This window comes from Leptodactylus fuscus, chromosome 4 (assembly GCF_031893055.1).
Source record: "Leptodactylus fuscus isolate aLepFus1 chromosome 4, aLepFus1.hap2, whole genome shotgun sequence".
Taxonomy (NCBI): domain Eukaryota; kingdom Metazoa; phylum Chordata; class Amphibia; order Anura; family Leptodactylidae; genus Leptodactylus; species Leptodactylus fuscus.
Window position 1 is genome coordinate 175,853,192 of NC_134268.1, and position 15,040 is coordinate 175,868,231.

The following is a 15,040-nucleotide window of genomic DNA, read 5'->3' on the forward strand; positions in this document are numbered from 1 at the left end:
CCATTGCTGCATACCCTGGGGTTATTGAAGGGCCCCAGACTAGACTCGGTGAAAGGGAGCTAGGAAAGCAATATTTACAAAACGTAGCCATCTGAGACTTTTGGACATGGACGAGTGAAGTTTAGGTGGAGAGCAGTCGGTGTGAAGTCGTGGAACAGAAGAGTTCAAGAAAACAAATCACAAAACCCCACTCACTTTACAGTTTCTTATATTTTCCCAAGAAGAATGCAAACTGGAACATATACATAAACACTTCAACAAAAACAAATACCAAATGACCAGAAAAGGACTTACTTTAAGAAAAAAGTGCTAACGGTTCAATATTAATTCACAGGAAAGATATATCCAGCAAGAAATGTCTCCTTACATTGCCCTCTGCATATGTCAGTGAAGCATGGCCAACATTTGTGCAGCATCTATTCATAAATTTCTATAAAACACTGCACTTCAGTATCTTCCGAGAATCTACATTTGTCTATGAGTTCTTATCCCTGCAGGAAGAGAGTTGCCAAATTAGCTTTTAACCGTATCCTAAGTGTCGGACGTTCTAATAACAATGTGACAGTATCTGGACATTGACTAGACTGAAATTGAAATAACCTGACAAGCCCGGACTCAGGACAAATCTTTACCTAAGAGTTATATGAGGGTTCGTACACAAGACAACTGCATTGTTATAGTTCCTGAAAATTCAGCAATGGATTTGTGTGAAAGTCACTCTACAAAAAAAGACTGGAAATAAGGTTATGTGGCAGTATTCTGCTGCTTCCAACCATTGCATTGAAAAGGGTTAAAACCACAGGGGGAACCTACAGTACAAAATAACATTCTGTAGGTTGAGCACCAGGAGCACAGGCTAATTTTTATCTGCAGGTTTTTGTAGGTGGTCTAGTAAAATCTCACCCATTATGCTGGTACATCGCAGCAGACTAGCCATGGTGACCCTTAAAGGTGTTGTCCAGGATCGAAAGATATTGGACACGGATTACCTATCCACAGGATACGCCACCAGTATCAGATTGGTCAAGGTCTGACACCTCAAACACGAACCGATCAGCCATATATATGTGTATATATATATATATATATATATATATATATATACACATAGTATATGGCTTCTGACAGCTGATAGGTCTATGGTTCAGGTGTCAGACCCTGACGAATCTGGTACTAGTGGCGTATCCTGTGGATAGGTAATCAGTGTCCAATATCTTTAAATCCTGGACAACCCCTTTAAGGAGCAACCCTGTTCCTATTCAAGTCACCAGGGACAAGACTGTGTCTATAGTGTACATCAGTGTCAAATAGCTTCAGATCCAGGACAATTCCTTTAAGGCTAAGGCCCCATGCATTTTTTTTTGAGCCAAAGTGAGGGGTGGTTTTAGCAGAAGAGAGAAGTATTTCCTATATATTTTCCATTTCTTTTGTAGCCACTTTTTGCTTTAACTCAAAAAAACGCAACAAAAATAGCAACTTTTTCGTAACGTGTCCTCAGCTTAAAGGGGTTTTCCAACCAAATCATACTGATAATTTATCCTTAGGATAGATTTTCTTATATTTTAAGACGAATGTGGGATCCAGAGTAAATTTCTATATTACTTGAGACAGTGGGACTACTACTTCATCTAACAATGTCCACAAGACATTGTATAGAATGCATACTGCAGGAAATACGGTAGATATAGAAGGAAATCCCTATTCTTTTCAGGCTAAAATAGTCATTTCCAACCTATGGCCAGCTGTCAGGGCATGCTGGGAATTGTAGTTTTGCAAGTGTTGAAGACCTTCCGTAGATCAAAATGACTTGTTTTTGTAAAATCTGCTTAAAAGGCAAAATAAAAACTATAGAAACATCTTGGCTGGATTATCTTCCTAAACCTTCCTCCTTTTCTAAAGGAGATATGTTCATATGTCTATGAGACATATGCTACATCAAATAATTTGGCATGTGCTGTATCTGCGGTACAGCAGATACTAAAGTTCAGCTAGTGAACTTGTTATTATGAAGCTTTTCGCTGCTTCAGGTTGTCTAAAGCAATAACTGCAAAAAGCAATCCTTCATGTCTTCAGAACAAAACGTCTTCATTCTGTATTAGTAACTGCACAACTTGTTTCTGGTGCCGCATGTCATTTAAGGATGTCATGGCGTTCTCCTCTGGAGGCCTCATTAGGGTTGGGCCAAAGACAATACCCAGGTTTTCAGCCCCCATCAGATTCTCCTTCTCGTTCTGTGTAACCCTGCAAATAAACATCACGAGCAATTGAAGTGTTAATATACAAGGCAATGCGACAATTATACAATCCTATAAGAGTGCCCAAGAGACCCAAATGAAGCTTTGGTACCACACACCTGAATAGTTACATAAATTCCATCCCAACATCCTGAATATTTGCCAATTACCAGGCGGGTCCCTTTACCACATCTTTTGGGAGAGTCCTCTGATTATATCCTTTTGGCATCAAGTTAAGAGGTCGCTATGAGAGTTCTTCTATACTGACCCCCAGCTAGACCCAGGGCAATATCTCTTGAACATTTCCCCCCCCCCCCTCCCAGTTCGGTGGAGCAAGCGGGTGTCAAGCTGTTTCTCCATATCCTTACTGCAGCCATATCCTTTATGGGATTATTTTGACAGGGACAAACCCTGCCAACCAGGCCGCACCACTACAATGACTTCCACTCTATGGAATATCTAATGTCTTTCCTCCAATATACTGCTGAGGAATGTATTGACATATGGGCACGCTGGGATCAGTAGTGTATCGAATGCTGCCTCTGATCGTGTCCACACTACTTTCTACCCCCCTGACTTTGTTAATGTCTTTATGTGTACGGCATATTTTGTTTGTATTGATAATTTTTTTTTTTTACTAAAATAGAAAGTTAAACTATATACATATCTATGTGTAAGTAAACTAGCGGAATGTGACAGAAGCTGCAGCCAGACAGACCTCCCCCTGCAGGGGAAGTAAAGTAATACATGTTGACCATTCACATTATAGGTATTCTATACATGAAGTATGGATGGCTTGAGTCGGTCAAAACAAAACCACTAGAAGGCTGGGGTCCCAAATTTCGATTATGCAACCTTTTTGGTGCTGCATATTACAGGACCTGCAAAGCGGATGGCATTCTGGCTAATTCCATCCACACATTGCAGAAAGAGACCTGCAGCAGACATGCTGTCATTTCAAAATACAGCAAGTCAATTATACCTGGACATGGACACGCTGGGGTTTTCCATATAGGTATAATAGTGACTTCCTCTAAAAAGCGAAGGGGAAAAAAACCATGATGCTTTTCTGCCATAGTCTTTTCCACAGCGCTCTTTGGTTGTGGCTTGCTATGTGGGACATTAGCCGTACTGTACAAAGCAGCTCTCCTCTCTGTATCATAGAGGGGGGTCCCAAAAGAGCGTGTTATTTTTTATTATGTTTTTTTACTTTACTTCTATGTTTTCAGTCAACATCACTCAGTGTCATATATATTATCTTTAATGTACAATGAAAAGTCGGTACTTACTTTTTCAGGTGGATCATGAGAAACCTCAGAGTCTCGAAATGTGCAGGAGGCAGGAGCATCAGTGCTTCATGTACAGCTTCTAATCGCTCATCTGCGTTAGAGATTTCTAAAAAAAACAAAAAAAAAACAAGGTGTACAATACATTACTGTATGTTCATAGTAATAACTGCTGAGCCCCTCTCATGGATCTCATCTTTATCTATCATAAACAAATGAAATACTAACAATGAGATTTACTCATTGGCCGGCATACTCTTCAAATAGGCTATATTCACTCCTGCATTGGAGTATCCGCTTGGAGACAACCTAGCTGTCTTACTTCAGGCCCACACCACTTAGCTTCTACTACTGTATGATGAAACTTCTCAAGTCACCTTCTAAATATACTGACTGTAAGTGTCAACATTCATCCCTGATTGATATTGTTTTCTATTGGAGTGCAAGTGTTATCCAGTTACTGTTACGTGTTAAAACCAATTACAACTATTGTGTGCAACATAACACAACATGAGCCATTGTCAGTGTCCATGCTCACTCATATTTGGTATCATGTTGGTTATATAGCACCATCATGTTTTACAGCACTCCCTTCAATCTTTGTCCTTAGAGGTAGAATAACCTCTCCTGGGTTCCTGGTGTCCAAGAAAGGCATTTCAACCTTTCTGGACCAGAATGTAAACTACTATTAGTACATATAGGGCAGCCCAATGGCAAATTATGTTCACACAATGGTCAAATCGGCTGTAAAGAGCCAATGTCTACTAGTTCTATTCTTGAATGCCGGAGGAACACAAAGTTCAGTACAAGTTTTACCATGTGGTGGATGATCTAATAACATCACTTTAATCACAATATCCATTAAAATAGATTATAGAAATTGAAGGAGCACTCACACCAAGACAATATGCTGCCCGATGTCCAGAATCAGGGATTCAGTGAACACCATAGAGACAATCCTTGTGTCATGCCCCACTCCTCATATCCTGCATTAGGGCAAATACAATGCTCAAGATTTACCATAAAGAATTCCTTTACATGGCAATCACACTTACTTGCTGCGTCAATAAATTTGGAATATGTGTCATATGTGATGACTGGAATTGGTAAGTCCCTGAAATATAATTTCAGTGCCCCAGCGATGATATTTATGTCTGGATAGGTAGCATTGGAGAGATCAGTCTTGTCACCATCTACAAAGCAAAAAGTAAAATGTTAGATATACATAAACACATACAGTATCACTGTCACCCACAGGGTTATTTAATAGAATGGGTCTGGGACCGTATACATGTATAAAAGTAGAGAAATGTGAAAAAGCTCAAAACACTTTCACTTCAATACATTGTTACTGAGCACAGAGCTTGTTTCTAATAGTAAGGGCTCATTCACACACATGTATTGCAACTCTGTCTCATTGCCTCTACGGACACAGCACCATATACTGAACATGGCATGCCAATTATTTCTGCTTTAATACAGCCTCAGTGAGAATAAGACCTAAGTCTTAAGTTACATATTTGCAAATGATTTATGCAAGGACTGTGTGTTTCTTGCAGAACTGAGATCAGTTTCCTTATGATGTGAGAATGCAGCCTTAATATTAGTGATCTCAGCTGTATTTCTTATCAGCACGCTCTGGCGGTATACTACTGTATTCTGAAATGGCTACTGATCATTACACAGTCTGCTGGTTACAGGGAGACCTGGAACAACTTGGGTGGTAGATACGGACACTCCAGTAATAAAGATAAGAGAAATATGTAGAGCATTATTGAGCTCGCTATAGGCATGTGTCTAGGACCAGGAGAGCGCTGGAAATCAGCGGGTGCAAATAGTTTTCTAAAAATATACATAACTTAGTCAATGGTATGTCAACTGGACACAGTGAAAGTCTGTGTAACCTGCTCTGGCCCCGACCCTCCTGCTGGTCTATTTTTATACACTATTCCAGACTTCCCAGGTTTTCAAGTCATTTGATATTCCTGAGCACACATAAAAAAACATGCTCTGACTTGTAGAAATATAAAATGCAATACCCTCTGGACACAGAAATCAGCTCTTTTGTATCAAGTGTATTTATAGGTCAAGTCGCTACATCCACTATCATCTCCTACTTTCATAAGGCCCTTTGTACACTGCTTTATTCATGATCCATATCAAAAAGACCCCAGACATGGTGTTCATACAATTCTGTGGATGGATCTATATTATACTTCCATGTGCCTCTGAATTTACACAGGTATATAGACCTTCCTATATACACACCAATGACTAAACAAATGTCGAAAGAAACATGATGTGAAGAAGGACTTGAGCAACTCCCTGTGACAATCAATTCATGAATGCCCACTGATCATAATGTATATGAGGAAATGCATCACTTTCCCTTGTAGTACCGTGGCCTTCCATCTATTCAATGCCTGAATGGATACCAAGGAGAATGTAGTGTTTTTTTTCTGCGCCGTTTCCGCATCAGCCAGAACACCACATTTTCGCAACATCTGGCTTTAGCCTTAAGGACCCAAGGGTGGTCTACAGTCCTGAACAGCTGACAGATTCCCTTTAAGTTTATTTTTACTACCCTGGAAAACCATTTATTTCTTGTCTTGTCAAGTCATTTTTAATCTAGAAAGTGTTCCAGTTCTCAGAAGATAATTTTAGAAAATCTCTTAGGAAAAAAGGAAAGATTAACAATTGATGTGAAGTTATAAGGGAAAAGACATAATTGGAGGCACCGGCCATATTCTGGACCAGTTACCAGGGTTTTCAGTTAATATAGTGGAAGACTTATTGATTACTGCCCGTGACTTGTTACCGGAGGCATGGTACCCGATGGAGGAGCAGTGTCTCCACTCTGCCACATTTCCTAATGGGTATTTCATCAATGGCTTTCTAAGGGCTCGTTCACATCTGCGGCCCGGTCTCCGTATTTAGGTTTCCGTTTCCTGCCTAAAACACAGGCAGGATACGGAAACCTGCAGGAGTCTCTCTCACCCATTCATTTGAATGGGTGAGAAAGCTGTCCGGCCGTGCGCGGCGGTGAGCTTTTTGCACTCTCCGCCGCGAAAACGGGTTTTATAATCCGGACACAGAGTCGGACATGCAGTACTCTGTGTCCGGATAAAAAAATCCGGTTTCGCGGCGGAGAGCGCAAAACGCTCACCGCCGCGCACGGCCGGACCTGGTCTATGGTTTCCGTCTTCTGGCATGCAGAAGACGGAAACCATAGAACGGAGACCCCAAACGCAGGTGTGAACCCAGCGTCAACCTGACAGCCCCTTTAATAGATAGTGGGATACTTTTTATTCTCTGCTTTTAACACTGTAATTTAAGCAAATTCATCTTAAGAGGATGCATCGATCAAGACATTATACAAAGACTTGGGTGGGTGTTTGCTCTCTGTTTCTCTGTATGCCTATGCCCTGCGAGTACTGAAGCCTCAGTGCTTTATTATTTACACCCGCCGCAATAATGATGTGCTGGACTATTTGCAATGCTTTCATCTACACTCCCAATAAACAATTACAATCATTTTAGGAACAAAAAACCAACAGCTGCGCCCATCAGGACATTAAACCCATCTTTTGTTCTATGAATGAATTGGCTCTGTCAACAGGGGATCAGTACAACCCATTCATATAAGCAGGGTCTGATCCAAAACATGCCGCACCTGTTTCACATGTACTGACCATGTGACGACACGGCTTCTGGTTCCCTGTACAATCCAAGGTAATCCCAAGTGAACAATGAAAATCTTATAGTAATAAACAAAACAATTGGTGACATTTATTCGCTTCCCACCAGGTTTACATTTCTGTGCTTAGATACTAAAAGTACAATATTTGCAAATGTACAATTATCTATCTATTAGAGATGAGCGAACACTAAAATGTTCGAGGTTCGAAATTCGATTCGAACAGCCGCTCAATGTTCGTGTGTTCGAACGGGTTTCGAACCCCATTATAGTCTATGGGGAACAGATACTCGTTAAGGGGGAAACCCAAATCCGTGTCTGGAGGGTCACCAAGTCCACTATGACACCCCAGGAAATGATGCCAACACCTCTGGAATGACACTGGGACAGCAGGGGAAGCATGTCTGGGGGCATCTAACACACCAAAGACCCTCTATTACCCCAACATCACAGCCTAACAACTACACACTTTACACACTCAATACCACCTCTCTGACAGTAGGAAAACACCTTGAAACATGTGTATTTGGCACTTGCAGTGAGGAGAGCTTGTCACCAGCAGTGAATTTGGCCCTTGTAGTAAGTTGAGGTTGGCACCAACATTTGTTTTGAAAATCAGGGTGGATTGAGCCTCTAACCAGCAGAGTTTGGGCAAATTCATGGTGGAGGGAGCCTCTAAAAACCCCAGTTTGGACCAATTCATGGTGGAGGGAGCCTCTAACCAGCCCAGTTTGGGCAAATTCATGGTGGAGGGAGCCTCTAAAAAACCCAGTTTGGACCAATTCATGGTGGAGGGAGCCTCTAACCAGCCCAGTTTGGGCAAATTCATGGTGGAGGGAGCCTCTAACCAGCCCAGTTTGGACCAATTAATGGTGGAGGGAGCCTCTAACCAGCCCAGTTTGGACCAATTAATGGTGGAGGGAGCCTCTAACCACCCCAGTTTGGACCAATTCATGGTGGAGGGAGCCTCTAAACAGCCCAGTTTGGGCAAATTCATGGTGGAGGGAGCCTCTAAAAAACCCAGTTTGGACCAATTCATGGTGGAGGGAGCCTCTAACCAGCCCAGTTTGGACCAATTAATGGTGGAGGGAGCCTCTAAACAGCCAAGTTTGGACCAATTCATGGTGGAGGGAGCCTCTAAAAACCCCAGTTTGGACCAATTCATGGTGGAGGGAGCCTCTAACCAGCCCAGTTTGGGCAAATTCATGGTGGAGGGAGCCTCTAAACAGCCCAGTTTGGGCAAATTCATGGTGGAGGGAGCCTCTAACCAGCCCAGTTTGGACCAATTAATGGTGGAGGGAGCCTCTAACCAGCCCAGTTTGGACCAATTAATGGTGGAGGGAGCCTCTAACCACCCCAGTTTGGACCAATTCATGGTGGAGGGAGCCTCTAACCAGCCCAGTTTGGACCAATTCATGGTGGAGGGAGCCTCTAAAAAACCCAGTTTGGACCAATTCATGGTGGAGGGAGCCTCTAAACAGCCCAGTTTGGGCAAATTCATGGTGGAGGGAGCCTCTAAAAACCCCAGTTTGGACCAATTCATGGTGGAGGGAGCCTCTAACCAGCCCAGTTTGGGCAAATTCATGGTGGAGGGAGCCTCTAAAAAACCCAGTTTGGACCAATTCATGGTGGAGGGAGCCTCTAACCAGCCCAGTTTGGGCAAATTCATGGTGGAGGGAGCCTCTAACCAGCCCAGTTTGGACCAATTAATGGTGGAGGGAGCCTCTAACCAGCCCAGTTTGGACCAATTAATGGTGGAGGGAGCCTCTAACCACCCCAGTTTGGACCAATTCATGGTGGAGGGAGCCTCTAAACAGCCCAGTTTGGGCAAATTCATGGTGGAGGGAGCCTCTAAAAAACCCAGTTTGGACCAATTCATGGTGGAGGGAGCCTCTAACCAGCCCAGTTTGGACCAATTAATGGTGGAGGGAGCCTCTAAACAGCCAAGTTTGGACCAATTCATGGTGGAGGGAGCCTCTAAAAACCCCAGTTTGGACCAATTCATGGTGGAGGGAGCCTCTAACCAGCCCAGTTTGGGCAAATTCATGGTGGAGGGAGCCTCTAAACAGCCCAGTTTGGGCAAATTCATGGTGGAGGGAGCCTCTAACCAGCCCAGTTTGGACCAATTAATGGTGGAGGGAGCCTCTAACCAGCCCAGTTTGGACCAATTCATGGTGGAGGGAGCCTCTAACCAGCCCAGTTTGGACCAATTAATGGTGGAGGGAGCCTCTAACCACCCCAGTTTGGACCAATTCATGGTGGAGGGAGCCTCTAACCAGCCCAGTTTGGACCAATTCATGGTGGAGGGAGCCTCTAAAAAACCCAGTTTGGACCAATTCATGGTGGAGGGAGCCTCTAAACAGCCCAGTTTGGGCAAATTCATGGTGGAGGGAGCCTCTAAAAAACCCAGTTTGGACCAATTCATGGTGGAGGGAGCCTCTAACCAGCCCAGTTTGGACCAATTAATGGTGGAGGGAGCCTCTAAACAGCCAAGTTTGGACCAATTCATGGTGGAGGGAGCCTCTAAAAACCCCAGTTTGGACCAATTCATGGTGGAGGGAGCCTCTAACCAGCCCAGTTTGGACCAATTAATGGTGGAGGGAGCCTCTAACCAGCCCAGTTTGGACCAATTAATGGTGGAGGGAGCCTCTAACCACCCCAGTTTGGACCAATTCATGGTGGAGGGAGCCTCTAAACAGCCAAGTTTGGACCAATTCATGGTGAAGGGAGCCTCTAAAAACCCGTTTGGACCAATTCATGGTGGAGGGAGCCTCTAACCAGCCCAGTTTGGGCAAATTCATGGTGGAGGGAGCCTCTAAACAGCCAAGTTTGGGCAAATTCATGGTGGAGGGAGCCTCTAACCAGCCCAGTTTGGACCAATTAATGGTGGAGGGAGCCTCTAACCAGCCCAGTTTGGACCAATTAATGGTGGAGGGAGCCTCTAACCACCCCAGTTTGGACCAATTCATGGTGGAGGGAGCCTCTAACCAGCCCAGTTTGGACCAATTAATGGTGGAGGGAGCCTCTAACCACCCCAGTTTGGATCAATTCATGGTGGAGGGAGCCTCTAACCAGCCCAGTTTGGACCAATTCATGGTGGAGGGAGCCTCTAAAAAACCCAGTTTGGACCAATTCATGGTGGAGGGAGCCTCTAAACAGCCCAGTTTGGGCAAATTCATGGTGGAGGGAGCCTCTAAACAGCCCAGTTTGGGCAAATTCATGGTGGAGGGAGCCTCTAACCAGCCCAGTTTGGACCAATTAATGGTGGAGGGAGCCTCTAACCAGCCCAGTTTGGACCAATTCATGGTGGAGGGAGCCTCTAAACAGCCCAGTTTTGGCAAATTCATGGTGGAAGGAGCCTCTAACCAGCAGAGTTGTGGGAAAGCAGGGTGGAGGGAGCCTCTAACCAGCAGAGTTGGTGGAAATCAGGGTGGAGGGAGCCTCTAACCAGCAGAGTTGGGGGAAATCATGTTGGAGGGAGCCTAGTATTAGCAGAATTGTGCAACGCTTATGGTGGATGAGTATGAGGATGCGGAGGAATTGGAGAGGTTGAGTACAGACATGGAGTTTCATGTTGGGGTGCTTTACACAGGTGGGCACAAAAATGAAGGCTCTATCCAGTGGTGGTTCATTTTTATCAAAGTGAGCCGGTCGGCACTCTCAGCTGACAGATGGGTGCGCTTGTCAGTGATGATGCCACCGGCTGCACTGAACACCCTCTCAGATAGGACGCTGGCGGCAGGACAGGACAGCACCTCCAAGGCATATAGGGCAAGTTCAAGCCACAGGTCCAACTTCGACACCCAATACGTGTAGGGCGCAGAGGGGTCGGAGAGGACAGGGCTGTGGTCGGAAAGGTATTCCCGCAACATGCGCCTATACTTCTCACGCCTGGTGACACTAGGACCCTCCGTGGCGGCACTTTGGCGAGGGGGTGCCATCAAGGTTTCCCAGACCTTAGACAGTGTGCCCCTCGTTTGTGTGGACCGGTGAGAACTTGGTTGCCTACTGGAGGAACTGCCCTCCCTGCCGCCAACGTCACATGCTGGAAACATCTCCATCATATTCTGCACCAATTGCCTGTGGCAAGCATTGATGCGATTGGCCCTCCCCTCTACCGGAATAAAAGACGAGATGTTGTTTTTATACCGGGGGTCAAGGATAGCAAAGATCCAGTACTGGTTGTCCTCCATGATTTTGACAATACGCTTGTCGGTTGTAAAGCACCCCAACATGAACTCAGCCATGTCTGCCACAGTGTTAGTTGGCATGACTCCTCTGGCCCCACCGGAAAGTTCAATCTCCATTTCCTCCTCATCCTCCATGTCTACCCATCCGCGCTGCAACAATGGGACAATTCGAAGTTGCCCGGAAGCCTCCTGTATCACCATCACATCATCGGACAACTCTTCTTCCTCCTCCTCCTCCTCCTCCATTAAACGCAGTGAAGCGGACAGATGTGTGGACCTACTCTCCAGCTGTGACGGATCGGATGCTATCCCTAACTCCTCTGTGTGATCTGAGTTATCCCTGATGTCAATCAGGGATTCTCTCAGAACACACAAGAGCGGGATTGTAAGGCTCACCATCGCATCCTCAGAGCTCACCCTCCTTGTGGACTCCTCAAAGACCCGTAGGATGTCACAAAGGTCTCTCATCCATGGCCACTCATGGATGTGAAACTGAGGCAGCTGACTTTGTGGCACCCTAGGGTTTTGTAGCTGGTATTCCATCAAAGGTCTCTGCTGCTCAACCACTCTATTCAACATCTGAAACGTTGAGTTCCAGCGTGTGGGGACGTCGCACAAAAGCCGGTGTTGTGGCACATGCAGGCGTTGCTGGAGAGATTTTAAGCTAGCAGCGGCTACTGTCGACTTGCGAAAGTGGGCGCACATGCGCCGCACTTTCACCAGTAGCTCTGGAACATTGGGGTAGCTCTTTAGGAAACGTTGCACCACTAGGTTGAAGACGTGGGCCAGGCATGGAACATGTTGGAGTCCGGCAAGCTCCAGAGCTGCTACCAGGTTCCGGCCGTTATCACAAACGACCATGCCTGGGCCCAGGTGCAGCGGCTCAAACCATATTGCCGTCTCATCGAGGAGGGCATCCCTCACCTCGGAGGCAGTGTGCTGTCTGTCCCCCAAGCTGATCAGCTTCAGCACAGCCTGCTGACGTCTACCAACGCCAGTGCTGCAAGGTTTCCAACTCGTAGCTGGGGTCAATCTAACAGCGGAGGAGGAGGCGGTGGCGGAGGAGGAGGCGGTGGCGGAGGAGGAGGCGGTAGAGGAGGAGGAGGAGGGGGGTGTTCTTCTCGTGTCCCTGCCAGGAATGTTAGGCGGGGAGACGAGGTACACCGGGCCAGTTTGGGAAGCAGTCCCAGCCTCAACTACATTCACCCAGTGTGCCGTCAGTGAAATGTAGCGTCCCTGTCCGCATGCACTTGTCCACGCGTCGGTGGTCAAGTGGACCTTTGTGCAAAGCGCGGAACTAAGGGCCCGCCTGATGTTGAGTGACACGTGCTGGTGCAAGGCGGGGACGGCACACCGGGAGAAGTAGTGACGGCTAGGGACGGCATAGCGAGGTGCCGCAGTTGCCATCAGGTCCAGGAAGGCGGGAGTTTCAACAAGCCGGAACGCCAACATCTCCTGGGCCAGCAGTTTAGCGATGTTGGCGTTCAAGGCTTGCGCGTGTGGGTGGTTAGCAGTGTATTTCTGCCGCCGCTTCAATGTCTGAGAGATGGTGGGTTGTTGTAAAGAAACGCCTGATGGTGCCTTTGATGGTGCAGGAGAAGGAGATAAGACAGGACCAGGGGAGGATGAGGTAGAAGTCAACAAAGTGGCGGAGGCAGATGAAGTGGTGTCCTGGCTCGTCCTCTGGAGTGCATCGCCAGCACAGTCAGCAGTGGCAGTGGCAGAGGCAGTGGCAGAGGCAGTGGCAGTGGCGTGAACGGCAGGCGGCCTTTGTCCTGCCGTTGCTGCCTGCCACTGATTCCAGTGCTTGGATTCCAAATGACGGCGCATTGAAGTGGTGGACAGGTTGCTCTTCTCAGAGCCCCTAATCAATTTCAAGAGGCAAATTGTGCAGACAACACTATATCTGTCCTCGGCGCATTCCTTGAAAAAACTCCACACCTTCGAGAAACGTGCCCTCGAGGTGGGAGTTTTTCGGGGCTGGGTACGAACTGGAACATCTTGGGAGATTCCGGGTGTGGCCTGGCTTCGCCTAAGCTGCTGACCTCTGCCTCTGCCTCTAGCTACCCTTTTTGGTGCTGCACCTGCCTCAACATCCACACTACTTTCCCCGCTTGACATCCCCCCTGTCCAGGTCGGGTCAGTGTCCTCATCATCCACCACTTCCTCTTCCAACTCCTGTCTCATCTCCTCCTCCCGCACAATGCGCCGGTCAACTGGATGCCCTGACGGCAACTGCGTCACATCATCGTCGATGAGGGTGGGTTGCTGGTCATCCACCACCAAATCGAACGGAGATGGAGGAGACTCTAGTGTTTGAGCATCTGGACACAGATGCTCCTCTGTTAGGTTCGTGGAATCGTGACGTGGAGAGGCAGGTTGAGGGACAATGAAAGGAGCGGAGAACAGCTCTGGGGAGCAGGGACAGTTTGGGTTATTGTTCTGTAAAGCTTCGGAATTTTGGGAGGAAGGAAGACAAGACTGTTGGGTAATAGGAGGAGAGGAGGCAGAGTCTGACTGGCTGCTGGACAATGTGCTGTAAGCGTTCTCTGACAGCCATTGCAAGACCTGTTCCTGGTTCTCGGGCCTACTAAGGTTTGTACCCTGCAGTTTAGTTAATGTGGCAAGCAACCCTGGCACTGTGGAGTGGCGCAATGCTTGCTGCCCCACAGGAGTAGGCACGGGACGCCCTGTGGCTTCACTGCTACCTTGCTCCCCAGAACCATTCCCCCGACCTCGCCCACGGCCTCGTCCACGTCCCTTTCCGGGAGCCTTGCGCATTTTGAATTCCTAGTTAGAAATTGGCACTGTATACCAGTAGTAAAAATTGTGGGTGCACGTAACCCCAATATATTCTTTGAATTCCCAGTCAGACACTGGCACTATATGGCAGTAGCAAGAAATGAGGGTATTTGTATTCCCAATATACTCTTTAAATTCCCAGTCAGACAATGGCACTGTATACCAGTAGTAAAAATTGTGGGTGCACGTAACCCCAATATATTCTTTGAATTCCCAGTCAGAAACTGGCACTATATGGCAGTAGCAAGAAATGAGGGTATTTGTATTCCCAATATACTCTTTGAATTCCCAGTCAGACAATGGCACTGTATACCAGTAGTAAAAATTGTGGGTGCACGTAACCCCAATATATTCTTTGAATTACCAGTCAGAAACTGGCACTATATGGCAGTAGCAAGAAATGAGGGTATTTATAACCCCAATATATTCTTTGAATTCCCAGTCAGACAATGGCACTGTATACCAGTAGTAAAAATTGTGGGTGCACGTAACCCCAATATATTCTTTGAATTCCCAGTCAGAAACTGGCACTATATGGCAGTAGCAAGAAATGAGGGTATTTATAACCCCAATATATTCTTTGAATTCCCAGTCAGACAACGGCACTGTATACCAGTAGTAAAAATTGTGGGTGCACGTAACCCCAATATATTCTTTGAATTCCCAGTCAGAAACTGGCACTATATGGCAGTAGCAAGAAATGAGGGTATTTGTATTCCCAATATACTCTTTGAATTCCCAGTCAGACAATGGCACTGTATACCAGTAGTAAAAATTGTGGGTGCACGTAACCCCAATATATTCTTTGAATTACCAGTCAGAAACTGGCAC

At 46.3% G+C, this 15,040-nt stretch overlaps 1 protein-coding gene across 1 annotated transcript in view; it reads right to left on the minus strand.

Moving 5' to 3' along the window:
* Positions 1-1,164: 1,164 nt before the first annotated feature.
* Positions 1,165-15,040, minus strand: part of CHN2 (chimerin 2) — a 251,383-nt gene continuing 237,507 nt past the window's right edge. Inside the window, exons 11-13 of the mRNA XM_075271454.1 lie at positions 4,576-4,713; positions 3,524-3,629; positions 1,165-2,241 (exon numbers count right to left, since the gene is read on the minus strand). Of these exons, the coding sequence (XP_075127555.1) occupies positions 2,070-2,241; positions 3,524-3,629; positions 4,576-4,713 (416 nt within the window). The 3' untranslated portion in view covers positions 1,165-2,069. The remainder of the gene's footprint in view (positions 2,242-3,523; positions 3,630-4,575; positions 4,714-15,040) is intronic.